General features: G+C 44.9%; 1 protein-coding gene across 1 annotated transcript; it reads left to right on the top strand.

The window, feature by feature from the left end:
• Lrp11 (LDL receptor related protein 11) lies at positions 1 to 26,305 on the top strand. The gene is made up of 7 exons (XM_036168982.1): positions 1 to 634; positions 5,989 to 6,146; positions 8,019 to 8,160; positions 11,643 to 11,768; positions 13,609 to 13,812; positions 18,531 to 18,626; positions 25,221 to 26,305. Exons 1-7 carry the CDS (start codon positions 76 to 78, stop codon positions 25,373 to 25,375), a joined length of 1,440 nt encoding a protein of 479 aa, XP_036024875.1. The 5' UTR covers positions 1 to 75; the 3' UTR covers positions 25,376 to 26,305.
• The last annotated feature ends 1,431 nt before the right edge of the window (positions 26,306 to 27,736 follow it).

Here is a 27,736-nt window from a genome sequence, read left to right as displayed (position 1 = left end):
GAAGCCCACACGCCCGCCGCCTCCGTGCAGCAGCCAGGCCCCGGGGCTGCCGTGCTCTGAGGCCGCGCTCGTGCCATGGCCGCCCGGGGAGGACCGGGCCCGGGCTCCCGGTACCGCGCGCTGCTCGGGCTTCTGTTGCTCTGCCTCTGGCTGCCGAGCGGCCGGCCCGGAGAGCCCGCCGCTCCGTCGTCGGGGGTCGATCGGCTGCTCCAGGACTTTCGCCGGCAGCTGCAGCGGGCACGGCCGCGCGAGGAGCTAGAACCGGAGCTGGTCGGCGGCCCGCGGGAGGATTGCCCGGGCGCGGGCGGTACGGCGGTCTACCGGGCCGTGCCCGATACCATCATCCGCACCCAGGACTCCATCGCGGCCGGAGCCAGCTTCCTGCGCGCACCGGGGACCGTGCGGGGCTGGCGGCAGTGCGTGGCGGCCTGCTGCTCCGAGCCGCGCTGCACCGTGGCGGTGGTGCAGCTGCCCCGGGGGCCCAGCGCGCCCGCTCCCATGCCCGCGCCCCGCTGCTACTTGTTCAACTGCACGGCGCGGGGCCGCAGCGTCTGCAAGTTCGCGCCGCTCCGGGGCTACCGTACTTACACTCTCAGCCGCGCCGGGGACGCCGCCGGAGCCTCTCCCGGGCCGGGTAAGCGCCTCGAGTGTCCCGCCGTCCGGGCATCTGCTACCAAGCATGTAATGTCCTCTGCTTCCAGAGGACTGTAGCTGCGGCTGATTGGAAAAATGGATCACATTTCTCAGACTTAGGGATAGGTGCTGAGAAAGTCCAGTAGATGGGCAGAGGCAGGTGTGGTGGGCTGCCTCTGCAGGGCTGATTAGAGAGGACTAGCGGAAATTCTATTTAAGAGGATATCTCAAAAAAGAGCCTCTTTTTTCCAATAATGATTAGTTTTATTTCGTCTCGTGTGTTTTATAAAGAGTGTTCTACGGCAGGAAATAGCAAGGACAAGATTTGATTAGATGCCAAATTGTCCCTAGCACCTGCCCACTGCTTCCTGGTTTGGCTCTCTGCCTGTACGTACTTCCTCCACTTTTCTCTCCCACCCCTTCCCTACAGATGTTTCCACATTGATGACCCTTTTGGCTTTGACCTGAGTTTAAGCAGGGCCAGCCTTGTGCTGAGGGGCTTAGGAACTCTGTCCTGGGGCCTACTGGGTTCAGCACTGGATGCACAGTGGGTACTAAGTTAAAAAGTGTGTCTCTTTAAAAGACCTAAACAGCTTGTCGATTCTGTGGTTTTATATGCCGGTGCTCCAGAGGAGCCAAGACAGTGAAGGAAAAAAAAAGTAGCAGAGAAACAAAAACCCTGCCCCGGGTTCTTTGTGCTCATCTGGAAGAAATTGGTATTGCCACGGGAGCTTTCTGTAAAGCTGGGGAAAGAAAAGTCAGCAGGGTTAAGAGTAAGGCAAGAACAATATTCGTTTTTCTCCTCTCCCCTCCGTCCTTCCCTTCTCTAGAGGGAGCTTGCCGTGACCACTGGCATGGCCTCCTCTCCGGGGAGCACTGACATGCCAAGACTTCTTCAGATATTCAGCAACACGGGGATGCTAAAGGTGCAGCCTAGGCCCATAGGCTGCATTTGTGGGCCCCTGCATGGAGGGCAAAGGGTGTTTGGCAGAACCTATGGAGTTCTTTATGTGTCTAAGACTACTTCAGTTTTCCGTTCTGGATTATTATTATTTCTTCCCCCCTCCTTGTGACTCTTGTGAGCATGTGGAGTTAGAGCCTAAATAAGTCAAAGTGATTTAGCAAGGCTCCTTGTAGGGAGTTGTGACTGGTCCATTTGGGGTGAGTTAAAGGCTCAAGAAGACGTGGAGGAGGGCTGGATGGGATAGACTAGAATAGATTTATAGCATTACCCACCAGCCAGTATATTGGCCATGCTCATGGAGTTTGATGTTAAAAGCTATTTTGAGCTCTTTACACATGTGAAGTCACTCTGTCCCCAGAACAGCTCAAAAGTCAAATCCTGTTGTGTGGAAGGCTCACCTGGAAAGCAACTTGTCTGAGGTCCTCTCAGCAAAAGCAGTTTGCTGAACTGAGCCACCTAGTAGCTCAGTGCTTTCTCTAGCAGCCCCTGAAGGTCTGTCACCCACAGCTGGGGTAATGAGGTAGCCATCCAGGATGGTGGGAGAATATAGGAATGAGGGGGAGATATCTTGATGAGACAGAACCTACCCGCTAGAACATCTGAAGAAAGGAAAATGCTTGAACTCCTGAGTCTAGGCTTCTCCCATCCCAAGACAATCATCTTGGAACTTGTTTTATGCTTTGTTTGTGTTCTAGCTTAAATTGCCATAATGACCAAGCTTGTATGTTTCTTGTGAGTTATCAAGGTGGTACAGGTGTCTGTGGCATAGTTAGTTACTTGGTTGGCTGGTGTGACTGACTGGAAAGATGGAGAAAAGAGGGCTGTGGTGTGGAGGCTGAAATCCTTGGGATCTTGAAGGAGCTGATCTTCCAGCATTCAGGGGCCAGAACCTGTGTGCTGTTTGGATTGACTAGCCTGAAACCCAGACTCTCTGGGTAGAGCTTGGAAAGGCAACCCTTTTCATGTTAGAAAAACCAAAGCCGTAAGGTGGAATTCTGCTGTCTTCCAAACAGATCTCTCTTGGCTGCCTGTCTTCAAACACAAAGCAAGGACTGACCTTCCTGTTCAGGGCTGATCCCTCTGCAGGCTCCTGACTCATCTCCAAGGATCTGGCTCACATTTTCATCCTCTCTCTTTTGCCTTAGGAGTCATCACTTACAGTTCATAAATAGTACTAAGATTATTTGTTGGCAATGTTGGAGAAAATGCATTGAGACTTACAGCTCTGACCACATCCAAATCCCAGATGTATATTTATTTATTTTTACATCATTTATTTACTAGGTGTGTTTATGGTCATGTCTGCCATAGCATATATGTGGAAGACAAACAAATTTGTAGGAAATTGGTTCTCTCCTTACACTGTGTGGGTCTTGGAGGTCGAATTCAAGTCATTAAACTTGGCATTGAGTGCCCTCATTTCCTGATATGGCCCGATACACACTCACTGGCCCTATATACACATGTATTCTAAAATTAAACACAGTCTACCCCCTAGATAGGAAAACTGAAAGCTAAATTCACTGTTACCTATCTGGAAGGAAAGATGTCTTCAAATCAATTAAGTAGATCATACAGGAAAGATAGATTTTATTCAAATTCCCAAAAGTTTCATGTCAATAAATAAGGAATTATGAACAAGAGTCTAGGAAATATCTTAAAATATTAATAGAGCTGAAGGTTGGTTTAACAAAAGCAAATGAGCCAAGGATTCAAGTAAACAATTCCTGGAGAGGAAATAGAGTTGATAAACATGGGAAGTGTCCAATGTTAAAGACAGTTAGAGGCTGGCATATAGCTTTTCAGCAGTGCACTTAGCTAGCATAGGAGAGGGCCTAGGTTCAGTTCCCAGTACCACCTAAAAAGGGGCAGGGGGGATCAAATGTAAACGTCAGCTTACACTTACTAAATTGTAAAAAAACAAAAATACATTTTTAAAACTTGGCAGGCATGTGGGAAACTATATACTCAAGGTCATTGACAGTGTAAATTGGTACCAATATCTTGGAAACCAACTAGGAAATAATTAATTGGAGATTTAAAATATCCATTCTTCTAGATCAGTGGTTCTCAACCTTCCTAAGGCTGTGATCCTTTAATACAGTTCCTTATGCTGTGGTGACACACACCCCCACCATAAAATTATTTTGTTGCTACTTTAAAACTTTAATTTTGCAACTGTTATGAACTGTAATGTAAATATTTTTGAGATAGAAATTTGTTGAAAGGGTCATGACCTACAGGTTGAGAACCACTCTTCTAGAATGTTTTTTAAGGAGAATGATGTGTGCTAGAGAAACAGTATGAGCAAAAATATGTTTATTGTGGCATTGTTTATAGTGATAAAGTTGATGAAAAATAAATGTCCAATTTTAGGGGTTAAGAAACAAAAATGGGCCCAGCAGTGGTGGCTCACTCCTTTAATTCCAGCACTCAGGAGGCAGAGCCAGGTAAATCTCTGTAAGTTCGAAGCCAACCTGGTCTACAGAGCGAGTTCCAGGAAGGGACCAAAACTATACAAAGAAACCCTGTCTCAAAAAACCCAAGAAGGAGAGAGAGAGAGAGAGAGAGAGAGAGAGAGAGAGAGAGAGAGAGAGAGAGAGAGAGAGAGAAATAAAATGGGTGCAGGAAGTGTGGCTCTGTGGTAGGACACATTCCCAGCGTACACAGGCTCTGAGTTTCATCCCTGGAAACCCAAAAGAAGTCAAAATGGAAGTCGTGGAGTCTATGTAATTTCACTGACATTGCCAAGATGTCTGAATAAATATTAATGGGTGGAATAGAGCAATACATTAATTGACCCAACTCTATAAATTATTAAGATAACAAAAAATATAGTGGAAGCAGCCTGTGATTTAGAAGGATCGGATGTAGGTTCACCACTTGCGTGTGATATCAGTCACCTGACTCAGCTTCTCTGAGCCCATGTCTGCCACTCATGATGCCCATGTCAGACTGACAGTGGGTGCCAAGTGAGGAGGTGCCTGTAGAGCACTCAGCATGCTGTGTGGTACAAAGAGCTCACTCACCCTAAGTTATAATTACGTAAATACGATTGCGTCTGATCCTCAGTCTCTTATGGGAAAAACTGGACTGCACATATTAGATAGAATGAGAATAGTACTGGAATTGTCGATGTCTTTTCTTTTCTTTCTCTTTCTTTTTTCTGGAATGATGCAATTTAAGAAATAAATGATCAACTTTCCAGCCTGGGAGAGAAAAACAAACAAATAAAATGCACTATAGTGTTCCTCTGTATTTACCTCTCTTCCCTTCTCTGGCCCCACCTCAGTCCCTCATCCTGCAGTCTCATTTTTATTTCTCAGCCAATCTGTAGCCTTCCCACCACTTGGCACAGATTCAGAAGGTCTTATCAGGAAGGTTCCATTCACGGCAGTGTGTTGAGAATGAGGTCAGCTGACATCGTTCTCTAGATTACATCCCACCTTGAAACACTCAGGCTTGATTGGTGTGAGTCTTAGTTCACCTCTGTCTTACCTGCTGTGTTTACTTTCCAGGAGAAATCAATGTTTCCATAGTACTAACATGGTCGATGACATTTTTTATAATCAAAATTCAAAATTACATTTTTCTTGCTCTTGGTAACTGCTGTCCTTTGTTGCTCCCGGGACTGTTTCTGTGTAGATGAGCTCTGGTTTGTTTCAAAGTACATTTTACAGTATAATTGGCCTGGATTGGAACTGAGGAGGAATTGTTATCTCAGAGGTCATCAGAGGTCAGGTTGGGATGGGAGGGTTTCCCTGGGTTCAGAAATCACATCTATGGCCCACTTAAACACAAGTCAGTGTCATCCTGACTTTCCTTCAGGGGACGCAAGATTAATTTGTTTCATGATAGGCAAGATATTTTAGTGCTTTCTTGACCCTTCCATGTAAAACTTTTGAAGGTTTTTAAAAAATATTATTGGGGGCTGGAGAGATGGCTCAGCAGTTAAGAGCACCAGCTGATCATCCAGAGGACCCGGGTTCAATTCCCATCACTCACATGGCAGCTCATAACTGTCTGTAACTCCAGTTCCAGGGGATCTGACATCCTCACAGACACACACATGCAGGCAAAACACCAGTGCACATAGAGTAAAAATAAATCATTAAAAAAGTTTAAATATATTATTAGTTTTCTATAGCTACTGTGATGGAACTCCATACTTCCTCTTCCACTTGCTAAAATTTCATGTCAGAATAGATTGCTGGTTTATTGTTTGGTGTATAAAGGGGACATAATGAAAGTTAACGGGAAGATAGATTTTAGTTGATATTTATTCTTTTTGAGGTTTTTGATGGACTGATCTGTTCTGCAAACAAGATAACTGTCTTTTGTAGGTTGGGAAATCAGGGAATCATGCCTCTGAGGTCTGTTCTCTTTCACAGGTGAGGATGAGCCTCCACTTAGCAAGGCCGGGAAGGATGTGGTTTTGCATCTGCCCACAGACGGGGTGGTTCTGGATGGCCGAGAAAGCACAGATGACCACGCCATAGTCCATTATGAGTGGACGTTGAAGCAGGGTGACCCATCAGTGGACATGAAGGTGATTCATGTCATTCTTTTTGTTGTTGTTTTTTGTTTTTCAAAACAGGGTTTCTCTGTGTAACAGCTCTGGTTGTCATGGAACTTGCTCTGTAGCCCAGGCTGGCCTCAAACTCACAGAGATCCACCTGCCTCTGACTCCTGAGTGCTAGGATTAAAGGCGTGCGCCACCACCGCCTGTCTTGGGAAGTAGATTCTATAATGTCCTTCATAGTCCCTGAATGCCTGTAAACAAGCAGAGCTTGCATAAAATGAAGAAATTATAAAATCAATTATCCTAAAAATGGTTATTCTATAAACTCCCTTTTGTGCTTAAATAGTTTTGATCACTTCCTTTGAAGCTTGCCAGGGTCCTGCTCCTTCAGCTCAAGGGGAAAGACTTACACCATATTTCAATAATTCTGATTATTTTTAAAAAGGTTTTCTTTCTTAGTATAAGATTTGGGTAGTATCCAAGTGTGATGGCACATGCCTGTACTCAGGGGGTTGAGACAGGAAGATCACAAGTTCAAGACCAGGATGGACTACATCACAAGTTCCTGTCTACCCTCAGTTAAAATATTTGGCTAGGAAGTATGAAAGAAATGAATATAAAGAGGGAGCTAATAATAAAATTGTTATTGTGTAAAGAATAATTCTTCTCTTACTTTTCTTCCTCCTCCTCCTTTTCGGTTTTTTTTTTTTTTTTTTTTTTTTGTTTGTTTGTTTGTTTGTTTTTTGAGACAGTGTTTCTCTGTATAGCCTTGGCTGTCCTGGAACTTGCTCTGTAGATGAGGCTAGCCTTGAACTCATAGAGCTCTGCCTGCCTCTGCCTTCCAAGTGCTGAGATTAAAGGCATGCGCCATCACTGCCTATCTTAGTTCCTCATGTTGTGATGACCCCAACCATAAAATTATTTTGTTGCTACTTCATAACTGTAATTTTGCTACTGTTAAGAATCTTAATGTGAATAACTGATATGCAGGAGATCTGAAATCCAAAGGGGTATCGACCCACAGGTTGAGAACCAGTGGCCTAAAGTATTGTTAGTCAGCCCAAACAGTCTACACCTCACTGTCTGCATTGGCATGAGCTTTTCCCTTTGGAAAATGCTGACCGCATCATTTTACTCTGTATAAAAAGCTCTTATACTGGTTTTCAGACCATCTACCTTCTAGCCTGATCTGGATTTTCTTAGGTGTGTATCCTTCATAAACTCTGAAGCTCCTAACAGAATTCCTCCCATGTGCTGCGGCTCCTTCCGACCCAGTGCTCCCTCTTGTGATCTGAACATTTGTCTAAGTGCCTGTTAACGAGGGTAATTACATGAACTGTTTTAGTAGCTGGGATATACGATAGGTTCTTACTGAGTCTTCTGTTAGCAAGGGGTCCTGCTACCTGCTTATCTTTCTATGTGACTGCCATCCTGGCACCCCCTCTCCTGTGTTTGTGTGAGCGACTGAACCTGTACAGGACCGCCTTCCTGTTTGTCTTCTTACACCTCAGCTCTTTGGTTAATTTGTACACCAGAAGTCATTTCTTTTTTCCTTTCCTTTTTCCCAGACAGGGTTTCTCTGTGTAGTTCTGGCTGTCCTCACTCTGTAGACCAGGCTGGTTTCAAACTCAGAAATCCATCTGCCTCTGCCTCCTGAGTGCTGGGATTAAAGGCGTGCGCCACCACCACCCCTCTTCAGAAGTAATTTCTAACTTTGAGTGCCATCTATCATTTATTATTATTTCTGTTTCAAGGTTATCTATGTATCATTTCTAAAGAGAAAGGAGGAGCCGATGGCTTATTGTGGGGCGAGGGGTGGGGGAGCAGTGTACATGTTCGTGTGTGTTCCTGGGTCTTGTGCTCGGTCAGCTCTCTTCCCTAAACACGTCTGTATGACAGGTGCCTCAGCCAGGAACCCTGGAGCTGTCCCACTTGAAGGAAGGAGCATACATCTTCCAGCTGACTGTGACAGACACCGTGGGCCAGAGAAGCTCCGACAACGTGTCTGTGAGCGTACTTCCCAGGATCCACTCCACGGGAGGTGAGAAGGAAGTGCTTCCACTGAGTTCCCCACGGGTAGCCAAAGCCCAGCTGTTCAGGGAGGGATGGTGTCTGTGGGATTTTACATCCTGGTGACACATTTCACGAGCTCTTCATCTTATTTTTGATGCTTAAAGTTTTTGCTAAAAATATAATAGCAACTACGGAGGTCTATATTTAAGATAATTTGGCCCCACCGGTTAGAGTGTAGAGAACATTCTCAGAGCATAGTCCATGGGCTAGTGGGTCCTGTGAGCTGACCTTCCGCCTTTTGCCCGACTTTTCTAGGAGAGGGTTTTGTGTAAAGATGGAGGGTCTTTCTCGCATTGTGTGTTTGAAGTGTGCAACCAAAGACCACAGTTTAAACAGTCCAGCCAGTGGAAGCAGAGGGCAGGATGGTGCTTACTAAAAGCTGGGGTCATTTTTGTAAGAAATGCTTGTCTAAATTCCAGTTCAACAGGAGGAGTACGTTTTAGGGACCTCTGCTGCACAGCATGCTGACTACGGCTGATAGTAATATACATCCCAAAATTGCCAAAAGACTGAGCTTAAATGTTCTTACCACAAAAAAATTAGTAGGTAAGGTGATAGATTTATGAACTGACTTGATTTAGTCTTTCTGCAATATGTACATATATCAAAACATACTGTTCTATACCATATATCTGTATACTATTATTGTCCATCCATTAAAAATAAAATGTGGGGTGCAAGGAGGAAAAGCATGTCATAGGATAGAATAGAGACTTGACTGTATCAATAGTTCATATAATAAATCATTAAAAAATATAAGGAAGAAAAATGTGTGACTAATGAGTACAGTTAGACTAAAATATGCAAGGTACATGAGTGAGTTGAAAAGCCCCACACAAAAAATTTCACAGAAGCCAGGTATAGTGATGTATGCCTTTAATCCCAGCACTCAGGAGGCAGAGGCAAGCAGATCTCTGTGAGTTCCAGGCAAACAAATAAACAAACAAAAACAACAACAGAAAGCAGTCAGTCCGGTGCTGTTCCTATCTGACCACTTACTGGTTCAATTAAAGAGTGTGCCATGAAGTCATGTATGAAATACCATGTATGAACAATGAAAAACAGAGGACATAGACTGATGTTTTTCTCTCCTTTAGTATACACACACCACACCACACACACACACACACACACACACACACACACACACACACACTGTAACTTGGTTCAGTGTTTTAGTATCTTGACATCTCTAACACCTTTAAATGCTGGGAGAGACCACATATCCAGCTGGCTTGAGAGCATTTCAGTATGAGTTAGAACAGTGATTTCAGATAAGAACAAACCCCACCTGATGCTGAAGACATTTTTAGGGCAGGAAAATAAGACACTTGAACTTTTATTTATTTATTTGTTTGTTTGTTGGTTGGTTTATTGGCTTTTTTCCAATATTGGTTTCTCTGTAGCTTTGGAGGCTGTCCTGGAACTCGCTTTGTAGACCAGGCTGGCCTCGAACTCACAGAGATCCATCTGCCTCTGCCTCCCGAGTGCTGGGATTACAGGCATGCACCACCACCGCCTGGCTTGAACTTTTATTTTTATTAATTTTCAGTCTTCTGGGAATTTTCAGTTTATGGGATAAGGTGTATGATGTCTGTGTGTACATGTGTGTACATGCAGTGTGTGTTGTATGCCTGCACTTGCACAGGTATGTGTGACGGTCAGAGAACAACTTGCAGGGCGTTGGTTCTCTCACTCCAGCATGTGGGGTTCTGGAACTGACCTCATGTGTTCAGGCTTGGTGACAAGCACCTTCACCCACTCAGCCTTGCAGTCCCTCTCGGGTACAGTGTCTCAGAACACAAGCACATGCATATTATTCATGAGTGAATTTCAGATATTTAGTAAGACACTTAAAATGTTTGGAGATGACGATTTTAGAAAATATATATATATATATATATATTAGAAATGCAGGTCTATCTCTAAAACTACACAGAAGTAAGGACAGCCCTGCAATCCGGGGTTTTCCTGTCACATGTGAAGGGTTGCTTGGTTACAGCCCCCTCGGTCCCGTCTGCTCCCCCTGGTGGCGGTCGCTGATTCTGCAGGCGCAAGTTTCTGTCGGGGCGGCAGTCCTGAGCTCTGTCTGCTCTGCTCGGCACCTTCTGCATTAATGTCCTTTCTTTCCTTCTCCTTTGGGATCAAACTATCTTCCAATCGCCTCGCACCCAGATAGACTCACTTTCTAGTCTTTTCTTTGACTTCTTTTCAACAAAATTAGTGTCGATCTCGTCTGTGCGTATCAACAATGCTTAGCTTTTGCTGTTAGTGGACTATCATAACTTGCCACCCATGTTCCTGAAAGAGCCATTTACTTCATCCCGTCACCATCAAATCGTAGGACCTGTTAAGACCTGATTCTAGCTTGTTGTCTTTCATAACTATTACTCGAGTGTTACCTCTTTTTGTTTTTTATTAAATTTATTTATTTTTAACTTTTTTGTGCATTGGTGTTTTATCTGCATGAATGTCTGAGAGTGTTTGGATTCCTTGGAAATGGAGTTACAGACTGTTGCAATCTGCCATGTGGGTGCTGGGAATTGAACCCAAGTCCTCTGGAAGAGCAGCCAGTGCTCTTAATGGCTGAGCCATCTCTCCAGCCCCCACTGAATCTTACTTAGCAAAGTTGGCTTAATCAAGAGGAGAGAAAAAACATCTGGCTGGGCGGTGGTGGTGCATACCTTTAATCCCAGCACTGGGGAGGCAGAGGCAGGCGGATCTCTGTGAGTTCGAGGCCAGCCTGGGCTACAGAGTGAGTTCCAGGAAAGGCGCAAAGCTACACTGAGAAACCCTGTCTTGAAAAAACAAACCAAAACAAACAAACAAACCAACAAACAAATAAATAAATACAAGTTTAAAAAAGGAAACATCTGTAGCTTCTATGCATTTCACTGCAGACTGAAAACTCCAAGAGGAAAAAAAATGGCATTATTTTACAAAAGTATATCCACACCAGCCAGTAGCTACATACAGATCATCCTCCACAACACTGGCGATCTGGTCTTCTACATGTAATAGTCAGCAGCAGAAAGGTAATGTCAGGGGAAAAAAAAAAGTCTTACTTAGAAAAAGAAGTCAAGACAGACTATATAAAATGGTGTCGCTACTGAAACATGGTCCACAAAGAGCTGGGACGGTATCAGGTGACCCACCTGACGCGGGTCCTGTGATGGATAAATGAGGGAATGGATGCAAAATGAGCAGCAGGCAAAGGAGCCAGAGCAGCAAAGGCTTGGAGAACGACTTTCAGACAGAGCTCTGGGGCAGCCCTGAGAGTTCGCGGTGGGTGGGTGATGGAGGGACCCGCTAATCTGCTGCCCCAGCTCTGTGTGTCTTCCTCGTCATCCCTGACACTTTACCCCTGCTTGGAGTTCCCTTTCCCCAGTCGTCCTGACAGGGTGTTAACTCTCTCTGCAACCCTGCGACCTGCGACTTGTTCACAAACAGGATGCTCCAGCGTGTGCTCGCGATACCGTTTCTTCTGTGAGAATGGTTGCTGCATCGACATCACCTTGGCTTGTGACGGAGTGAGTCAGTGTCCAGATGGATCTGATGAAGACTTCTGTCAAAGCTGTGAGTCAGTTGCCCGAGGCGGGGTCTGGAAGGGATGGCAGAGGCTTGTCTGTTCTTGCGGTACAATGGGAACCCTGTGTCCTTCCACCGCTGGTTCCAGGAATAACTTTCCACGGAACAGCTATGCTTGAGAACTCGCTGAGGCTATATATAGTCTGAGTTGCAGACAACAGGTTTTTGGTATTGCATATGATTTTTTTCAACTTTCCAAAGATTTTCCTTATCTTTAAAATATTATATAACATACACTTTAAAACAAACAAACAAACAAACCTGAAGCAGGGCTGGCAAGATGACTGAGTGAGTAAAGGAGCTTGCTGGAGGGAGCCTCATGACCCAAATCTAATCCCCAGGACCCACATGGTGGGAAGAGAGAATGGACTCTGACAAGTTTCCCTCTGCCCTCCACCAGGTGGTGAAATATGCCTTTTTGTTGTTGTTTTGGCTTTTTTGTTTTGAGACAAGGTTTCTTTGTGCAGCCCTGGCTGTCCTGGAACTTGCCATGTAGACCAGCTAGCCTTGAACTCACAGAGTTCTGCCTCCTGATTGCTGGGATCAAAGGCATGCACCACCACCACCACCACCCAGCGTGTAATACACTTTTTTGTTGTTGTTGTTGTTGTTTTGTTTTTCAAGACAGAGTTTCTCTGTATAGCTTTGCTCCTTTCCTGGAACCCACTTTGTAGCCCAGGCTGACCTCGAACTCACAGAGATCTGCCTGGCTCTGCCTCCCGAGTGCTGGGATTAAAGGTGTGCACCACCAACGCCTGGCTCTCTTTAAAAAAAAAAAAAACTAAAATACATCAGCATTTTGCCTTGATTTTATTTTTTATTTTTATTTACTTACTCATTTGGTGATACAGACTTGCCATGTAGCCCAGGCTGACCTCACACTCACAATCCTCTAGCCTTAGCCTTCCAAGTTCTCAGAGTATAGGCATGTGCTTCCTTTCACCGTGCTTGACATTGCCTTTCACCATCTCTCCAGCCCCGCTTTTTTAATTTTTAAGGACTATTCATGACACACTGGGGTGTGACTAAGTTAAAACTATAAACCAGTTTTGTAAGCTCGTGTAGTTAAAAGTGCACCATAAGAAAGAAGAGCTGTAGAAAATGGTTTAATAAAGTGCTAGTGTAAGGAAGGGGAAAAAAGACCCAAAACATAAAGTTGAGGAGCCGAGAAGTAGCTCAGTGGTTTAGTGTTTGCCTCATGTGCCTTGAGGTCCAAGGTTCAACCCCCATTGCTATGAAACACACACACACACACACACACACACACACACACACACACACACACACTGTTGAATTTGTCTTTGTCCATGTTAGGAAAGCTACTAAAAGATGAAAGAACACATTGCCCATTTCAAAAGTAAGCGATAGATCTTATTGGGCTCTGCATGTCTTAGCTGAGTAGGATATTAGTCTCAAGTAGCCATGATTTTAAATCAAGTACAGATACAGTGGTCTCAGTTAAAGTTCAGAAAAGAAATGCAAGGCAGAGGAGGTGAGAGTTCTTCAGCATCTGTGTAAAAAAGGTAAATGTGGAGGTCCGTGGTAGTGATCCCAGGACAGAGGCGGCAGAGAGAGGAGGATCCAGGAGCCTGCTGGTTAGCCAGCCTAGGCTGCTTGATAAGTTCTGGGTTCTAAGCCACAAAGAAGAGAATCTATCTCAAAAACAGAGGTGGATGGCTCCTAAGGAACAACAGGGTTGTCCTCAGGCTGGCACATGCAGTGTAGCACACACACACACTCACAGAGAGAGGGACAGAGAGACAGAGACAGAGACAGAGACAAAGACAGAGAGAGAAGAAACCCAGCAAGTAACCGAGTTCTTCCACAGTGGGCCTTGACCGCAAGATGGTGACGTACACAGCGGCTACTTCTGCCCAGCCAGGAACCACAGGACTGAGTGAAGGAGACCCCTGGTTTGAAAAGTCCCAGAAAGCCACTCCCCGCAACCAACCAGCTACTGTATCCCACACAGAGAAGAGGATTCACTCCACCCAGAGGGCGCCAGAGAGTCAAATCAGTCCTATCATGCCAGGTAAGGACTGAAAATGAATAGTCTTTGTTTTCTGTTGTTAGGATGGCTAACAAAGTTATATTTTATGCTTGAAGACCATCAAGGAAATGTACTCCAAAATAGAATGATTTACAAATTGAAGTGAAGAATTTGACCAAAACAAAATAAAACAGAAAGCAAACCTGACATCTGTACTAATACAGTGAAGGAGCTCTGGAGCTGTAGGTCAGTGGAAGGCTTGTCTAGCATCCAAAGGCCCTCAGTTTGATCTCCAGCACTTAAAAGAAACCAAGTGTTGGTTTATGGGAAGGAATGTCTAGTAAAAACAGTCCTCCCTTGATGTCTTGATGTCCCCGAGGGATTGGTTCCAGGGCCTGTGAGCACCAAAGTTCAAAGACGCTCAAGCACCATCTATAAAAGTAGCACTATGGGGCAGTGAGACAGCTCAGTGAGTCCAGGCTTTTACTGCAGAAACTAACGACCTGAGTTCCAGCCCCAAGAATTCACCTGATGGATGGAGAGAACCCAATCTTGCAGGTTATCCCCTGATCTCCACACATGGGCCATGGCATACATGCATGCCCCGCCCACATACATACAAACAAAATAACTAAATGTAAAAAAAAAAAAAAAAAGGCATTATATTTGCATGTGACCTCTACACACATCCTGTATGCTGCGAACCATCTCCAAATTACATGTAATTCCTTATATAGTATAAGTACTAAATACATAGTTCTTATACTGTATTTTTTAGGAACTAATGATAAGTCTCTGTATGTTCTCAATTCAGACACCATTTTTTGTGCATGCTGAGGACTAAACTCAGTGCTTTACATATGCAAAACACTCACTGAACCACTGAAATACACCCTCAACCTCAAACAGTTTTTTTTTTTAAGATTGTATAGAACATGTATAAATGTTTGGTTACACAGTGAATGCATGCTCAGAATGTCCTGCGCCCCTGGCGTTTGGGAGCACAGATGCTATCTGTGTTTGCTCAGCGTCTCATGGCACAATGGCTGGATTGTCGTTGAATGTGGTTGCAGCTGTGGGGCCTGTTCTCTGTGTGGTCCAAGTCACCGTTAACAAGGCTGTCTTCTTGTATCCAGTCTAGCTGGGAGGAAGGAAAGCCGGTTTCCAGGCCTTCCTGGTATAAAGCAGTGGTATAAAGCAGTGCTGTGTGCCCGTTTACATGGGCTCTGTTTATTGGGAACTTAGGAATTTGTGGGTAGTGTAGCAGATCAGCCAAGTCCTTCAAGGAACTGGGCTAAAACATGAACAGAAACCCAAACCTTTTCTGCATATGGGTGTGGTGTTCTTCCTCTACTAAATACACCAAAGCCTCGAACCTTAGCTTATCTTTTGAGTAATAGTTATATAAAAGGTCTTTGTTTTAAAGGGCATTCATTCACTTATTTATTTCTATATGGCTGGGAGTCCAATTCAGGGTCTCATTCATTGTAAGCTACTCTATCAGCTTTAGGGGCTCCATTATTTCTTTTGAGATTCAAGTCTGATCATTTACTTGTTATTCTTCAAGACTTGTTTTGGACTGAACTCAGAGGTAGAAGCATTCACCAAGGACAGCCTACATCTCTTGGCAGTCTGTTCCGGGTGTTTTTCTTTGCTTCCTTCGTCCTCTTGGCCATAACTTTAGCACATTCTGCAGCAACTCTTTACTTTCCTTAGTGCATTGTTTCTTTAGAGCAATATCGAGTTTCAGGACATGCAGAATAATAGACGCTGTATCTTGGGTGCTTTGGTGTGGGAGCCCACAAAAGCTTCCTAGTGAGATCTGAGCTTGCTTTACATAGCAGGGCTGCATTAGGTGATGGCTTGACCACGTGCATGGCCACCAGGTGCCTGGGATGGTCTGCACTTGGCTGTGCTGCGGAGAGGTCTTTTGCTCCACCCCTTGGCATTCCTTTAAAAGCCCTTTAGAAGATACAGAAGGGGCTAATGGGTTTTGACCCAGGCCCTCCCGAGCTATCCTGTGTTTCTAACTGTCTCTCTCCTCTATATTTCTGTCTTCATATTTCTCACTCTTCCCTCCTCAAGAGTACCCTGGGGGAAAAAGAGGGAGCTGGTCTCCCTCACTTTGGTCCTGGGCTTCTTACCTTCTTTGTTTAAGGGCTTTCTAGAAACATTAGTGGACATCATTTTCTTTAGAGAGATTGAAAACCTTCAGGTACTGCTAGCTCTTTTGGGCACAAACAGTAGTATCTGTCAGTAGGGAATATCCTTCTCCCCCTTCCCCCTTTTTTATAATAATCAAAAATATACGTTGAAAACATAGAGATGGTGTCCACACTGCATCCTTGAACAGTCTTGCATTTCCTCTATCCAGTTCTCATTGTTCTATGACAAGATTGCCCCATACTCAACAGCAGGGGGACTCCATCATGGGTCAAGGCATCTTGCTTCATGGGAAAACCTTGTCTGTGGTTCCCACCACTGATTCAGACCACATAACCTTCCACTCTTCACCCAGAGCATCAGCAGCTACTTCTGTGGCCATGCGCTTCTCACAGAACATGTGAAGCTTGTGTTTATCATCCACTTCGATGAGTCTCTGACAGCTGGTGCCTAGGAAGGAGTTATTCAACTTCATCTTGAATGGCCAACCTCCTAGAAGGTGCCACAAAAAAAAAAAAAAAAAAAAAAAAAAAAAAGCCTCAAAGGCCAGGCGGTGGTGGCACACGCCTTTAATCCCAGCACTCGGGAGGCAGAGGCAGGCGGATCTCTGTGAGTTCGAGGCCAGCCTGATCTATAGAGTGAGTTCCAGGAAAGGCTCAAAGCTACACAGAGAAACCCTATCTCGAAAAAACAAAAACAAAAACAAAACCCAAAAAGCTGTAAAGCCTTGTTTTAAAGGTTTCCTTCCTCATGTTCTCGTCTAGAATTCTCACATTTCATGTTATGGGGCGACTGATCGGAATCTATATGGTCACAGTTCCAGGAAGGTAGTTTGGATCTGTGAAGTGTGGTCTATGGAACAGCTATAAAAGCTTGTGTCCTTCCAAGATGGTGCTGGGAATCTATCTCAAAATATCCAGTGTGAGGAGGTTCATTTATCACAAACCCCAAGAAGGTAATGTTAGAATGTCCTCCTCCAGTACAGCACCCCACTGGGTCAGTACTGACAGGACTCCTCCTCCGGGAAGTGAGTTCCATCAGATGGTATCACTGTTAAGGCATTGGCAGAATGTACATCCTGCTTCCCACCAACCCCCACCCCCTTGCCTTCCGTCTGACAAGTAGAGAACCTGGCTTCCCGCCCTGGCTGTGAAGTCCCCCAGCCTTGAAGAGTCCTAATAAACTCTTACGCCACAAAGTCCCTGATCCTCTTCAGATTCCCTACCTTGCCATCTCTATATTGGAGACTGCAGTCTCCTTGGAACCTCTACTATTGTCTCTCTGTCTGTCTGTCTGTCTGTCCCTGACATTAGTAACTCCTCCTCTAAGAAACTCCTTAGTCTTCAGTAGCCCATCTCAGTGTCCTCTTGACCCACCCCTCCCTCATCTAAACCTAACACAAATGAGGATAATCAAGGGTTATGACCCTGAGATTTTGAGAGGAGTAGGCCCTCTTTCCTTGACTTGTTTACTTCTGTGGAAAATGTCATTTAAGCCAATCAGCAGATTCCTTTACATATCCTCCGTTTGGGCACAGGGAGAGATGGTGATCTTAGAACACTAACTTATGGGAAAATACTTGACTATTCATAAGCAGTGATTAGGGGAGTAAGGTTTGGACTTCAGGGACTTAAGCCAGGCAAAGCCTGGTGCATGCTAACACATTTCTGAGGACCTCACTGCAACCCCAACCCTTGCAATGTTAGTATCCTTCCTTCATTGATAGGAAAAAACACGGTAATCAATTTAAGGTTGTTTAAATTACTTCTAGACCATTTGGAGTGAGCCTTTTCCAAGTGTACTGTCCCTCGGTATGAAAATGAGCAAAGGGTGCCAGGAAATAGCCCCATGGCAGCGCATTAGTCAACCCCTGAGTTCTGTTCAGTGTGTGTCACGTGGACACCTTTCCCAAAGCTTTACTGTGTTTAAATGTGTAAGAATAAACAAGGTCAGATTCTGGAAGTTCTTGACCAGCACCTGATGTGGCGCCAACTCATTCTTCACCTTGAGCAGATCATCTCACTCCCAGCCATGAAGCTTGCAGGGTCTCTGACAGAGATCCATCTCCCTTTGCCTCCCGAGTGCCAAGACTAAAGGCATGAGCCACCATGCCCAACTGGCCTATGTTTATTTAAAAATAAACCCTGCCATTCCTTTCTCTAAGTCTATCTTTTAAAAAGTAAATAAGGGCCGGGCGGTGGCAGCACAGACCTCTAATCCCAGCACTCAGGAGGCAGAGGCAGAGGCAGAGGCAGGCAGATCTCTTTGAATTCAAGTTTAGCCTGGTCTACAGAGTGAGTTCCAGGACAGCCAGAGCTGTAATAGAAACCATGTTTAGGAAAAACAAAAAACAAAAAAACCACCTTAAATAAGGGAGTGGAGAGATTCCTTGGTGGTTAACCAGAGAAGCTGAGTTTGAATCCCAGCACCCACACCAATGGATTCCCATGTGGCCTCTATGGGCACCCACACACATATCATACACTCAGACAGACAGACAGATAGACATATGCCTAAATTAAAAAGTAAAGTAATTCCATGCCTACTTCTGGAAGTCTTTAATGTCCCTTTAACATCTATCTGTTTACTTCCCACAGACAGTAATTCCTCAGGAAAGAACCAAGAAGAGGGAAGTTACATTTTCAAGTCCAAGAGTGATCACACACGAGGGGACCACCCAGCCCCAGAAGCAGGTCAGTGTACGCCTTGGAAACATGCTGCAGAGCAGTGAGGTCCACAGAACCACCTGAGCCTGGCTGCCTGTCAGGGTGGAGCCATGAAGTTCAGGTTGAAGCCGTGCTCCGGGGAACAGAGCTGTCTTCTCAGCTTCCAGGTCACGTGCCAATGGTGCCCTTGACAGCAGCCTTCTGTCTTTGGATCTCACTCTGTCTTTTGCACATCCTTCTAGGGATCACTCTGTGGGAAAAGTCACACTTGAGGCACAGAGGTTAAGAATACAGGCTCAGCAAGGCATGGTGGCACACGACTTTAGTCCCCACACTCGGGAGGCAGAGGCTGGTGGATCTCTGATTTCGAGGCCAGCCTGGGCTATAGAGCGAGATCCAGGACAGATCAGACACTGTGGTTCAAATTCCGGCTCTTTCACTCAACTCCACAACCACAGCCAGGTTCTTATCTCTGGATTCTAGTGACTTCATGGGAGGCGACAGCAATAACTCATCCTACCTCACAGGGCGGCTGTGGAGGGTGAACGCCACAGTGTTTCCATGGACTGGTTGTAAATGATGGCTGTTAAGATGGAGTTACGTGTGAGGTAGGAAAGTGAGGAAGAGAGTGTGCTCTTAATGACGGAACATGCCAGGAACACGGGAAGTTCAGGAGGCAGGTAGACACTGACACGTGGAAGGTCAGTTTCTTCATTTGGGTTGTTTGAAGAGCACCCTGAGGGGCTGGAGAGATGGCTCAGGGGTTAAGAGCACTGGCTGCTCTTCCAGAGGGCCTGAGTTCAATTCCCAGCACCCACATGGCAGCTCACACCTGCCTGTAACTCCAGTTTTAGGGGACCCCGACACCCATGGCAGAAACACAAATGCACATAAATATATAAAAGAAAGTTCAGGTTTCTGTTAAAGTCATCATACTCAAGAAAAAAAGATAATAAAAAAAATTTTTTTAAAGTTTAAAAAAAAAAAAAAAAGCCTTTAGTCCTGAATCTCTCACTAAGTCAACAAAAAGACCTAGGGGAACAAAACATAATCCCTAAATGATCGATCTGAACGTGGACAAAGCTTTATTCCCCCTCAGACTATTCTTCGTAGTATCTGTACAACAGTGGTCATTTCCTCTTCATGGCTGGGTAATACCAAATATAACTTTTAAACAACTGACGTCTGAGCGTAACGCAGATGTCACCAGCTGTCTGATCCACTGCAGTCTGCTGGCCTATTGAATGTGGCTTGTCTCTGAGTGTTAGAATGACTCCCTATCACCTGTCAGCGTGGAGAGAGAAGCCAGCCCGTCTGGAGCCCATGGCCACATGTCCCTGGAGGCCCAGTTCTAGTGGAGCGCTCTTTATTCTAGTTGTTAAGATGGTTTGAATATCATTCCTGCTCATACAAGCAGAATACATAATTCATCCTCTTAGGTTTTTTTTTTTTTTATGGTACAGAGTTGGAATGTATTAAGCCATTTTAATACATTTTTAAGCATGGGTATGAAAAAAAGAGGCTTCACTTTAGATAGTTACTAACAATTCTATCACTGTGTTTTAGAAGGAGTTGGAGAAAAAATAATTTCAAATTACCCAAACTGAAAGTATTGAGGAAACTATGTCAACTAAGGATTAAACAGCAAAGAATGAATGCTATGTGGTGGGGCTGGAGAGATGGCTCAGCAGTTAAGAGCACTGGCTGCACTTCCAGAGGACCCAGGTTCAATTCCCAGCACCCACATGGCAGATTACAATTGTCTATAACTCCAGCTCCAAGGGATCTGGTACCTCATACAAACTCAGGCAAAAACACCAATGTGCACACGTGTACACACACACACACACACACACACACACACACACACACACACACAAGTGCTATGTGGTGGGACATGCCTGTAACCCCTTAGGCACAGCCTTGGGAGGCAGAGGCAGGAGGGTGGCTCACAAGTGTGAGACCAGCGTGATCTACATAGCAAAATCCTGTTTCAAAGGACAAGGGGCTGGGAAGATAGCTCAGCTAGTGTCTTAGTTAGGATTTCTATTGCTGTGAAGAGACACCATGACCACAGCAACTCTTTTGGTTTTTTCGAGACAGGGTTTCTCTGTAGCTTTGGAGCCTGTCCTGGACTAGCTCTGTAGACCAGGCTGGCCTCAAACTCACAGAGATCCTCCTGCCTCTGCCTCCTGAGTACTGGGATTACAGGCGTGCACCACCACCGCCCAGCCACAGCAACTCTTAATTGCAGGGTGGGGTTGTTAATTAATTTATTTTTATTTTATGTGCATTGGTGTTTTGCCATGGGTGTTGGGTCCCCTGAAACTGGAATTACAGGCAGTTGTGAGCTTCCATGTACATGCTGGGAATTGAGCCCAGGTCCTCTGAAAGAACAGTCAGTGCTCTTAACCACTGAGCCATCTCCAGCCCCCATAGCAACTTTTACAAGGGAAATATTTAATTGAGGTGGCAGCTTACAGTTTCAGCGGTTTGGTCCATTATCATCATGGCTGGGAGCATGGCAATGGGCAGGCAGACATGGTGCTGGCTATATCTTGATATGTAAGCAAAAGGAAGTAAACTGAGATACTGGGCAGTATCTTGAACATATTTGAGACCTCAAAGCCCACCTCCACAATGACACACTTCCTCCAACAAGACCACACCTACTCCAACAAGGCCACAACTGTTAATAGCTCCATTCCCTTTGGGGAACATTTTCTTGCAAACCACCACAGCCAGTAAAGTGCTTGCCATACAAGAGCAGGAACATAATTTTGGGCCTGTGGCAACCACACAGGAGCTGGGCATGGCCACATAGATATGTAACCTCAGCCCTGGGGAAATGGGAATGGGTAGGTCCCTGGAGCTCACTGGGCAGCTATTCTAGCCAATAGATGAGCTCTGGGTTCAATGAGAGACCTTGTCTCAAAAGATAAGATGGATCAATAGTGAAAGATATTCAGTGTCAACCTATGACCTCCACACATATGTACATGCATCTGCAAGCCCATGTACACACACACACACACACACACACACACACACACACACACACACACACAAATGGCTGTGAACATCCACACACACAAGGGCACATACACACAACTCAGCTTAAAAAGAAAGAGTATGTTTCAGTATTCTGGCAAATACTCCATTATAGATGTTTGTGTGTATGTGTGTGTGAGACACCCACACACTCACAGATACAGAGCCCTAAACAGGAATTTGCAACCTCATACCTGATTTGGAAAACAGAGATTTTCATGAATTTTGTTTTGTCACCCTAGGTGGGCCTGAGCCACAGGACTGAGATGTCCACCCAAAATTTGCTCCCCGCCTTTAGCCTAAACACTGCTTTTCATCTTTGATCAACCCAGACTTGGAGGCTAACAGCCCTTCCCTGTGCAGGCGAAACTGGGGCTGCTGTATTCCAAGCTGAAGTGGTTTAGGGGGTCTCTGAGCTCCTGTGGGAGGAGAACAAAGCCTTCCTTTGTCTGGGACCTGACACGTGTGGGCCACTGAGCCCTTTGAAAACATCTTTCATCAGGATGGCACTAGGAGCCAGTAGTGGCCACTAAAACCTCAATGCAAGGAGAAGCAGTGGTTCTGGATGCTTCCAGACTGCAGGGCTGGGGGATGGGCGGCTCTAGAACCAGTTTCTAAGCTGTGCATTTCCTCAGGTTTTCCTTTCACAATTCTATAAGGGACCACTGGCCTTACCCTAAAATTTGATATCCATAAACACTAAAGCAACTTTCAAATCCTTTCCTTACATTCCAGACACAGGACAGTCCTTGGTATTCAGATACTAACCTAGAGTTTGAGAAGCCCCTAGTGTGAAATCAGCTTGAGGTCATGTCAAGGTGAAGCCTGGGGCCAGTTTTAAGTGCCTAAGGTTAAGGCTGTCTGTAGAGAACTAACTTAGCTTCCCACGCTCAAACAGACTTGTGTGTTTGCCCCACCCCCTTTCCCTTTCCTCCCTCTCCAAGGCCACCTCTCCTGAGTCTCGATGTGGCCATTTCCCCAGTGGCATTATGCCATCATCTCTTAATCTCCATTGGTTCACACCCTCTATGTGCTGCAAGCAACCACGTCTCTTTCGGTGCATAAAGAAGAAAATAGCCCAGGCTCCTGTAAATCAATGTCCAATGCTAATCTAGTGGACTCCCCAGGCTCCACCCTGTGCCCTTTGGGGCATCCCATTCACAGGAACCAGTCTCTGTGATGCCTTTTCCTTCTGTTGGCTTTCTGCATCTCTGCCCTCTGACAGATCTTGCCCTCTGGAGCCTGCTCCTGTCCCTTCTTCCTTTCTATCTATTGATCTCACTTTCACTGTAGCAGCTGCTATCAGTACGCCAACAGCTCCGAGGTATCTAGACCAGATAATCAAAGAGCCGAAGGGGACATTCCACCTGGAGTCTCACAGCAGTAGTTCTCAACAGGGGGGTTGCAGCCCTTTTGAGGATAAGTGAAAGGGTCGCCTGAGACCATTGGGAACATGTGAGACCGCTCCTCTATCCATCCCCAGGCAGGTCTGCCTACAAACAGATATGCTCACAGATGAGTACTCAGAACCGTATAAAAGAGTCGCAGCATTAGGAAAGTTGAGAACCACCGCCCTACAGGCATGTTAATCAAAAAATGCTCCAAAGTATATACATATATTCAAGAACAAACATACATAACAAACTTATCTTCTTCTCTCCTCCAAACTGAGCTCCCACATAAGATCCAAATCACTCTAGCCAAAATCTTCCCAGCCAGACACTTCTTCCCATCATTAGATTTTAAATACAACTCTGTCACTATAATATTTTAACCTTTCTTTGCAGTCTTTCTAGTAAATGCCTATCTTCTCGAGTTGAAGTTATCCAGACATGTTCTCACATCCATCTTGGAGAAATCGGCACTGAAAGGACTAGACCACAGGCTCTGTCCTGAATGGGTGGGGGTGCTCCAGGACATATGACACAGTATTAGATGCCCCCATTTCCATTGCTTGTAAAATGGCTATAATGTTAGTACCAGCTCACGTGATTGTGAGCATTCAGTTATTCAGCTATAAAGCTGGCATTTAGTATTAGCTTATCCTTGGGGTATTTTTTGTGAGCAACAAACAATTGCTTATCATTGATTACTAGCTCTTAGGCCAGTGTCCAGCACATGGAAAGCTATTAATCAACACAGAATAAATAAGCAAAATGAAATGTTTCAGAACCAAGCTACACATGGAGATATTGGCTCCTTTAGTTTGTCCAGCTGCAGGAAGGTGCAGCTAAAAACAGCCTCCTGATCATCCCAAACCTGGCCCTACTCCACTGTAGAGCGGACTAAGATAGAGCTGCTGAGTTTGACTGGAGACACATCTCCATGCCGCTTCCAGACTCTGGAAAGCTGCAAGCTCCTCTGGTCTGCTGCCCAGGTCCAGCTCCAAAGGAAAAACAGGTGGCCAAAGGAACACCAGCGTGTTTTTACAATTTTAGTTTTAAGTAAAGCATAACATTACTTCCTTCTCCCTTTTCTCTAACTTCTTCTGTGCTCCCTTCCCCCCAAAACACATGGCCCCTTTTTATTATTGTTACACACACACACACACACACACACACACACACACACACACACACAAATACAACCTGCTGAATCTGTTTAGTGTTGCCCATATACATTTGTTTTTAGGGCTGACCAAGTACACCAGCATATTTGATGACAGTTTTCAATATGGTCTACTAGAAGATAGTAGGATCCCTGGATTTAAAAAAAAAAATGAATTTTCTGTATATGGGTATTTTACCTGTATGAATGTCTATGTACCACATGAGTGCCTGGTGCCTCTAGAGGCCAGAAGAGGGCATCAGATCCCCTGGAACTAGAGTTACAGTTGGTTGTGAGCTGTCTTGTGGGTGCTGGGAATTGAAGCTGGGTACTCTGGAAGAGCAGTAAGTGTCTTAACCATGGTACCGTCTTTCAAGTCCTGGAAATTAATATCTTTTTTTTTTAAGATTTATTTATCTATTATGTATACAATGTTCTGTCTACATGCCAGAAGAGGGCACCAGATCTCATTACAGATGGCTGTGAGCCACCATGTGGTTGCTGGGAATTGAACTCAGGACCTCTGGAAGAGCAGTCAGTGCTCTTCACCTCTGAGCCATCTCTCCAGCCCCGGAAATTAATATCCTAAGCCCTGTCAGAACCAGAAATCAGGAGTTAGATGATAGCTAATGAGAAGACGTGCATGTGTGAATCCATAAATGTCACAAGACTGTAATGAAGACATTTCCCATGGTCGCAGTCTCTAGGATAGTTGGAGATAAGGCTGGTCTCATTGCCATGTTTTTACTCCTGATGCCAGGCAACTTTTGCAGGAACCTGGTGGAGAATTTGGTTTTTAAGTGGGCTGGGTTTAAGACTAGACCTACAATACAGAACTACACAGGGGAATTAACCTCTCTGTACCTTTGACAGAAAAGCACCAATAATACTAGTACCAACTGGAGGTGTTCAGATGGGGTAAAATAATGCATGCCAGGTGCTCATCATATAGTACCCAGTAGCTGTCACTGTTGCCAACTACTGACCAGTGTCCGTCCCCCCCCCGCCCCAAACCTTGCATAGGTGCAGTGTTACCCCTGGCATTGGGTCTGGCCATCACTGCTTTGTTGCTTCTCATGGTGACCTGCCGACTCCGACTGGTGAAGCAGAAACTGAAGAAGGCCCGTCCCATTACGTCTGAGGAATCCGACTACCTCATCAATGGGATGTATCTGTAATGAAGATATTTAAACAGCTGTGGGCTTCATTTACAATTTGCCCCCTGGATTCTATCCTTAAGACCTGTTGCTTTAAATTGTGCTAGAAGACAGTGCGGTTATAAACCTTGTTTTATCATGAAATCATTTTTCCTGGGAAGTAAATGTCTTGAAAGGTAGAGAGGAATTCATGAGATTGAAGTGTATAGTATGCTGAGACAGAAAGTCGGTATGCCATGAGGTGACAGATGGCAATGCTGACCTATCATTTGAGAGGTGCCAAGTGCTGGCCCACCACAGCTTCCCCTTGTCTTCTAGCCCTCTTCTCCACTGAGTTCTCATGAGCTCCATTTTCTTTTTCTCTGCCAAATAGCTTTGAAAAGGGATCCTAAGTAAATTACACTCAGTGAGATGATACTGATAGCAAGTCTGTATTTTATAAGCATTCTGAATAGGTCAGCAAAGTCCTACAGGAGAGGAATATGGGTTCTCCACTTCACAACACCCCATGCTTCTGACATCAGGCCATGGTGGTAGCTGCCATGTTTGCCTGACCTTGGAAGAACACCTTTTGGTTAGGAGCAACCCTAGGTGGGTATGAATGAGATCATAGTGTCAGCAGAGGACCTGGAAGGCAAATAGAGGCATAGCCACGGGGTAAGTGAGGACATTAATTAATGTGTCATCTGCTCAATGCTGCTTCACAGTGTGGAGCAGTGACTGGTTTATATATGCACTGGATCTCAACATGAGCCTTTCTGATGAAAAAGTGTGAATTATCAATCAAAACATTGATATCTGGGTACGGTGTTTAAGTATCACAGGCCATCAATGGAATGAGCCAGATACTTCCCCTTGTGATGTTTTACAGGGCTGGAGGTGGAATCCAGGAGCCTGTTTGTGCTAGGCAAGTGCTCTACCACTGAGCTACACCCCTGCCTTCACCCTCTTTTATGTTATTAAAATGTTATAATGAACCGGTCGGTGGTGGCACATGCCTTTAATCTCAGCATTCGTGAGGCAGAGCCAGGAGGATCTCAGTGAGTTCAAGGCCAGCCTGGTCTACAGAGTGAGATCCGGACAGGCATCAAAACTACACAGACGCTGTCTAAAAACCAAAACAAAAAAATAGTTATAATGTACAATCAGCTAATGTCAGGATGTATTTCCAGGGCAGAAAGCGCTTTTGCACAAACTCCCCATTACAGGAAATTAGCGTCCAGCTTAGCATCTTTTAAATTTGTAGGCAGTAAAGACAGATTTTCCCTCATCACTCAATGTTGGGTTATACACTCTAGAGATTATTCTGAGGGGACTACGTGGTGTGGTGCCCAATTATAATCATGACGTTCCTCTTTTCTTTACTGTAAGTGGCAAACATTGGGAAAAACCAACACTGTAGTCTTATTTGTTTTAGACTGAATGTAAAGTAGGTGGTTCCTTTAACAGGGGGCTTGGTTTTGGTGAGGGAATATAACCTATCAAAATGCAGTAATAAATGGGTAGTTGTAGAAAAACGAGTGTTTGCTTTTGTCTCTTGAGACTCCAAGTCTAGCATTTTGCTGAATGTTTAGAGGTGAGCAATGGTGTAAATGTTACACTGCTAGTCTGAGAGAGGAGCTGTGTGAGTGAACTTGTCTGTACTCTGATGCTGTGTGGCTCATTTTTATAGAGGACATCACCTACAGCCATAGCCAGTAAGATAGAAACTAACAAGGCATGTTTCTTTCTGCACTTCTTTTATATACAAAGAAATTAACTACGATCTAGTATTGCCATTGTTTTAAAGTACTTGAGAAAAGATGTCTTGTATGTACTATTCCTTTAATAAACTATTTTATTCTTATGCTTTTAAAAACTCCTTTATTATAAATTGCAGGTTACTAAATTTGCCCAAATTGTTAGTATTTTATTTGGATTTAATCATACCAACTGTTTTCACAAAGAGGGAAACAGGGTTGTAGAAAAGGGAATCGCCCCAAGCCACATGAAGGGCTGGAGAAGGTCAAGCCCTACCTAGTATTGCTCATCTAAAGCCTGGGTGACAACACCTTGAAGAGCCAACTTCTCAGGGACTATCTGGTCTTCCTCTGCAACTCAGAAACTATTCAAAGGGGCACAGTGGCCACAGTTTCCCTCTTTTTTTTTAAAGGATTTATGTATTTATTACATATACAGTATTCTGCCTGAATGTGTCCTTGCAAGCCAGAAGAGGACACCAGATCTCAGTATAGATGGTTGTGAGCCACCCTGTGGTTGCTGGGAATTGAACTCAGGACCTCTGGAAGAGCAGTCAGTGCTCTTAACCACTGAGCCATCTCTCCAGCCCCCATAGTTTACCTCTTCAACATGCTCTTTCACAGCTTTTCCTGAGGCCTACCT

This window comes from Onychomys torridus, chromosome 19, assembly GCF_903995425.1.
Source record: "Onychomys torridus chromosome 19, mOncTor1.1, whole genome shotgun sequence".
NCBI classification, from domain to species: Eukaryota; Metazoa; Chordata; class Mammalia; order Rodentia; family Cricetidae; genus Onychomys; species Onychomys torridus.
Note: the sequence above shows the minus strand (reverse complement) of the source record. Positions and strands in the feature narration are given on the sequence as shown.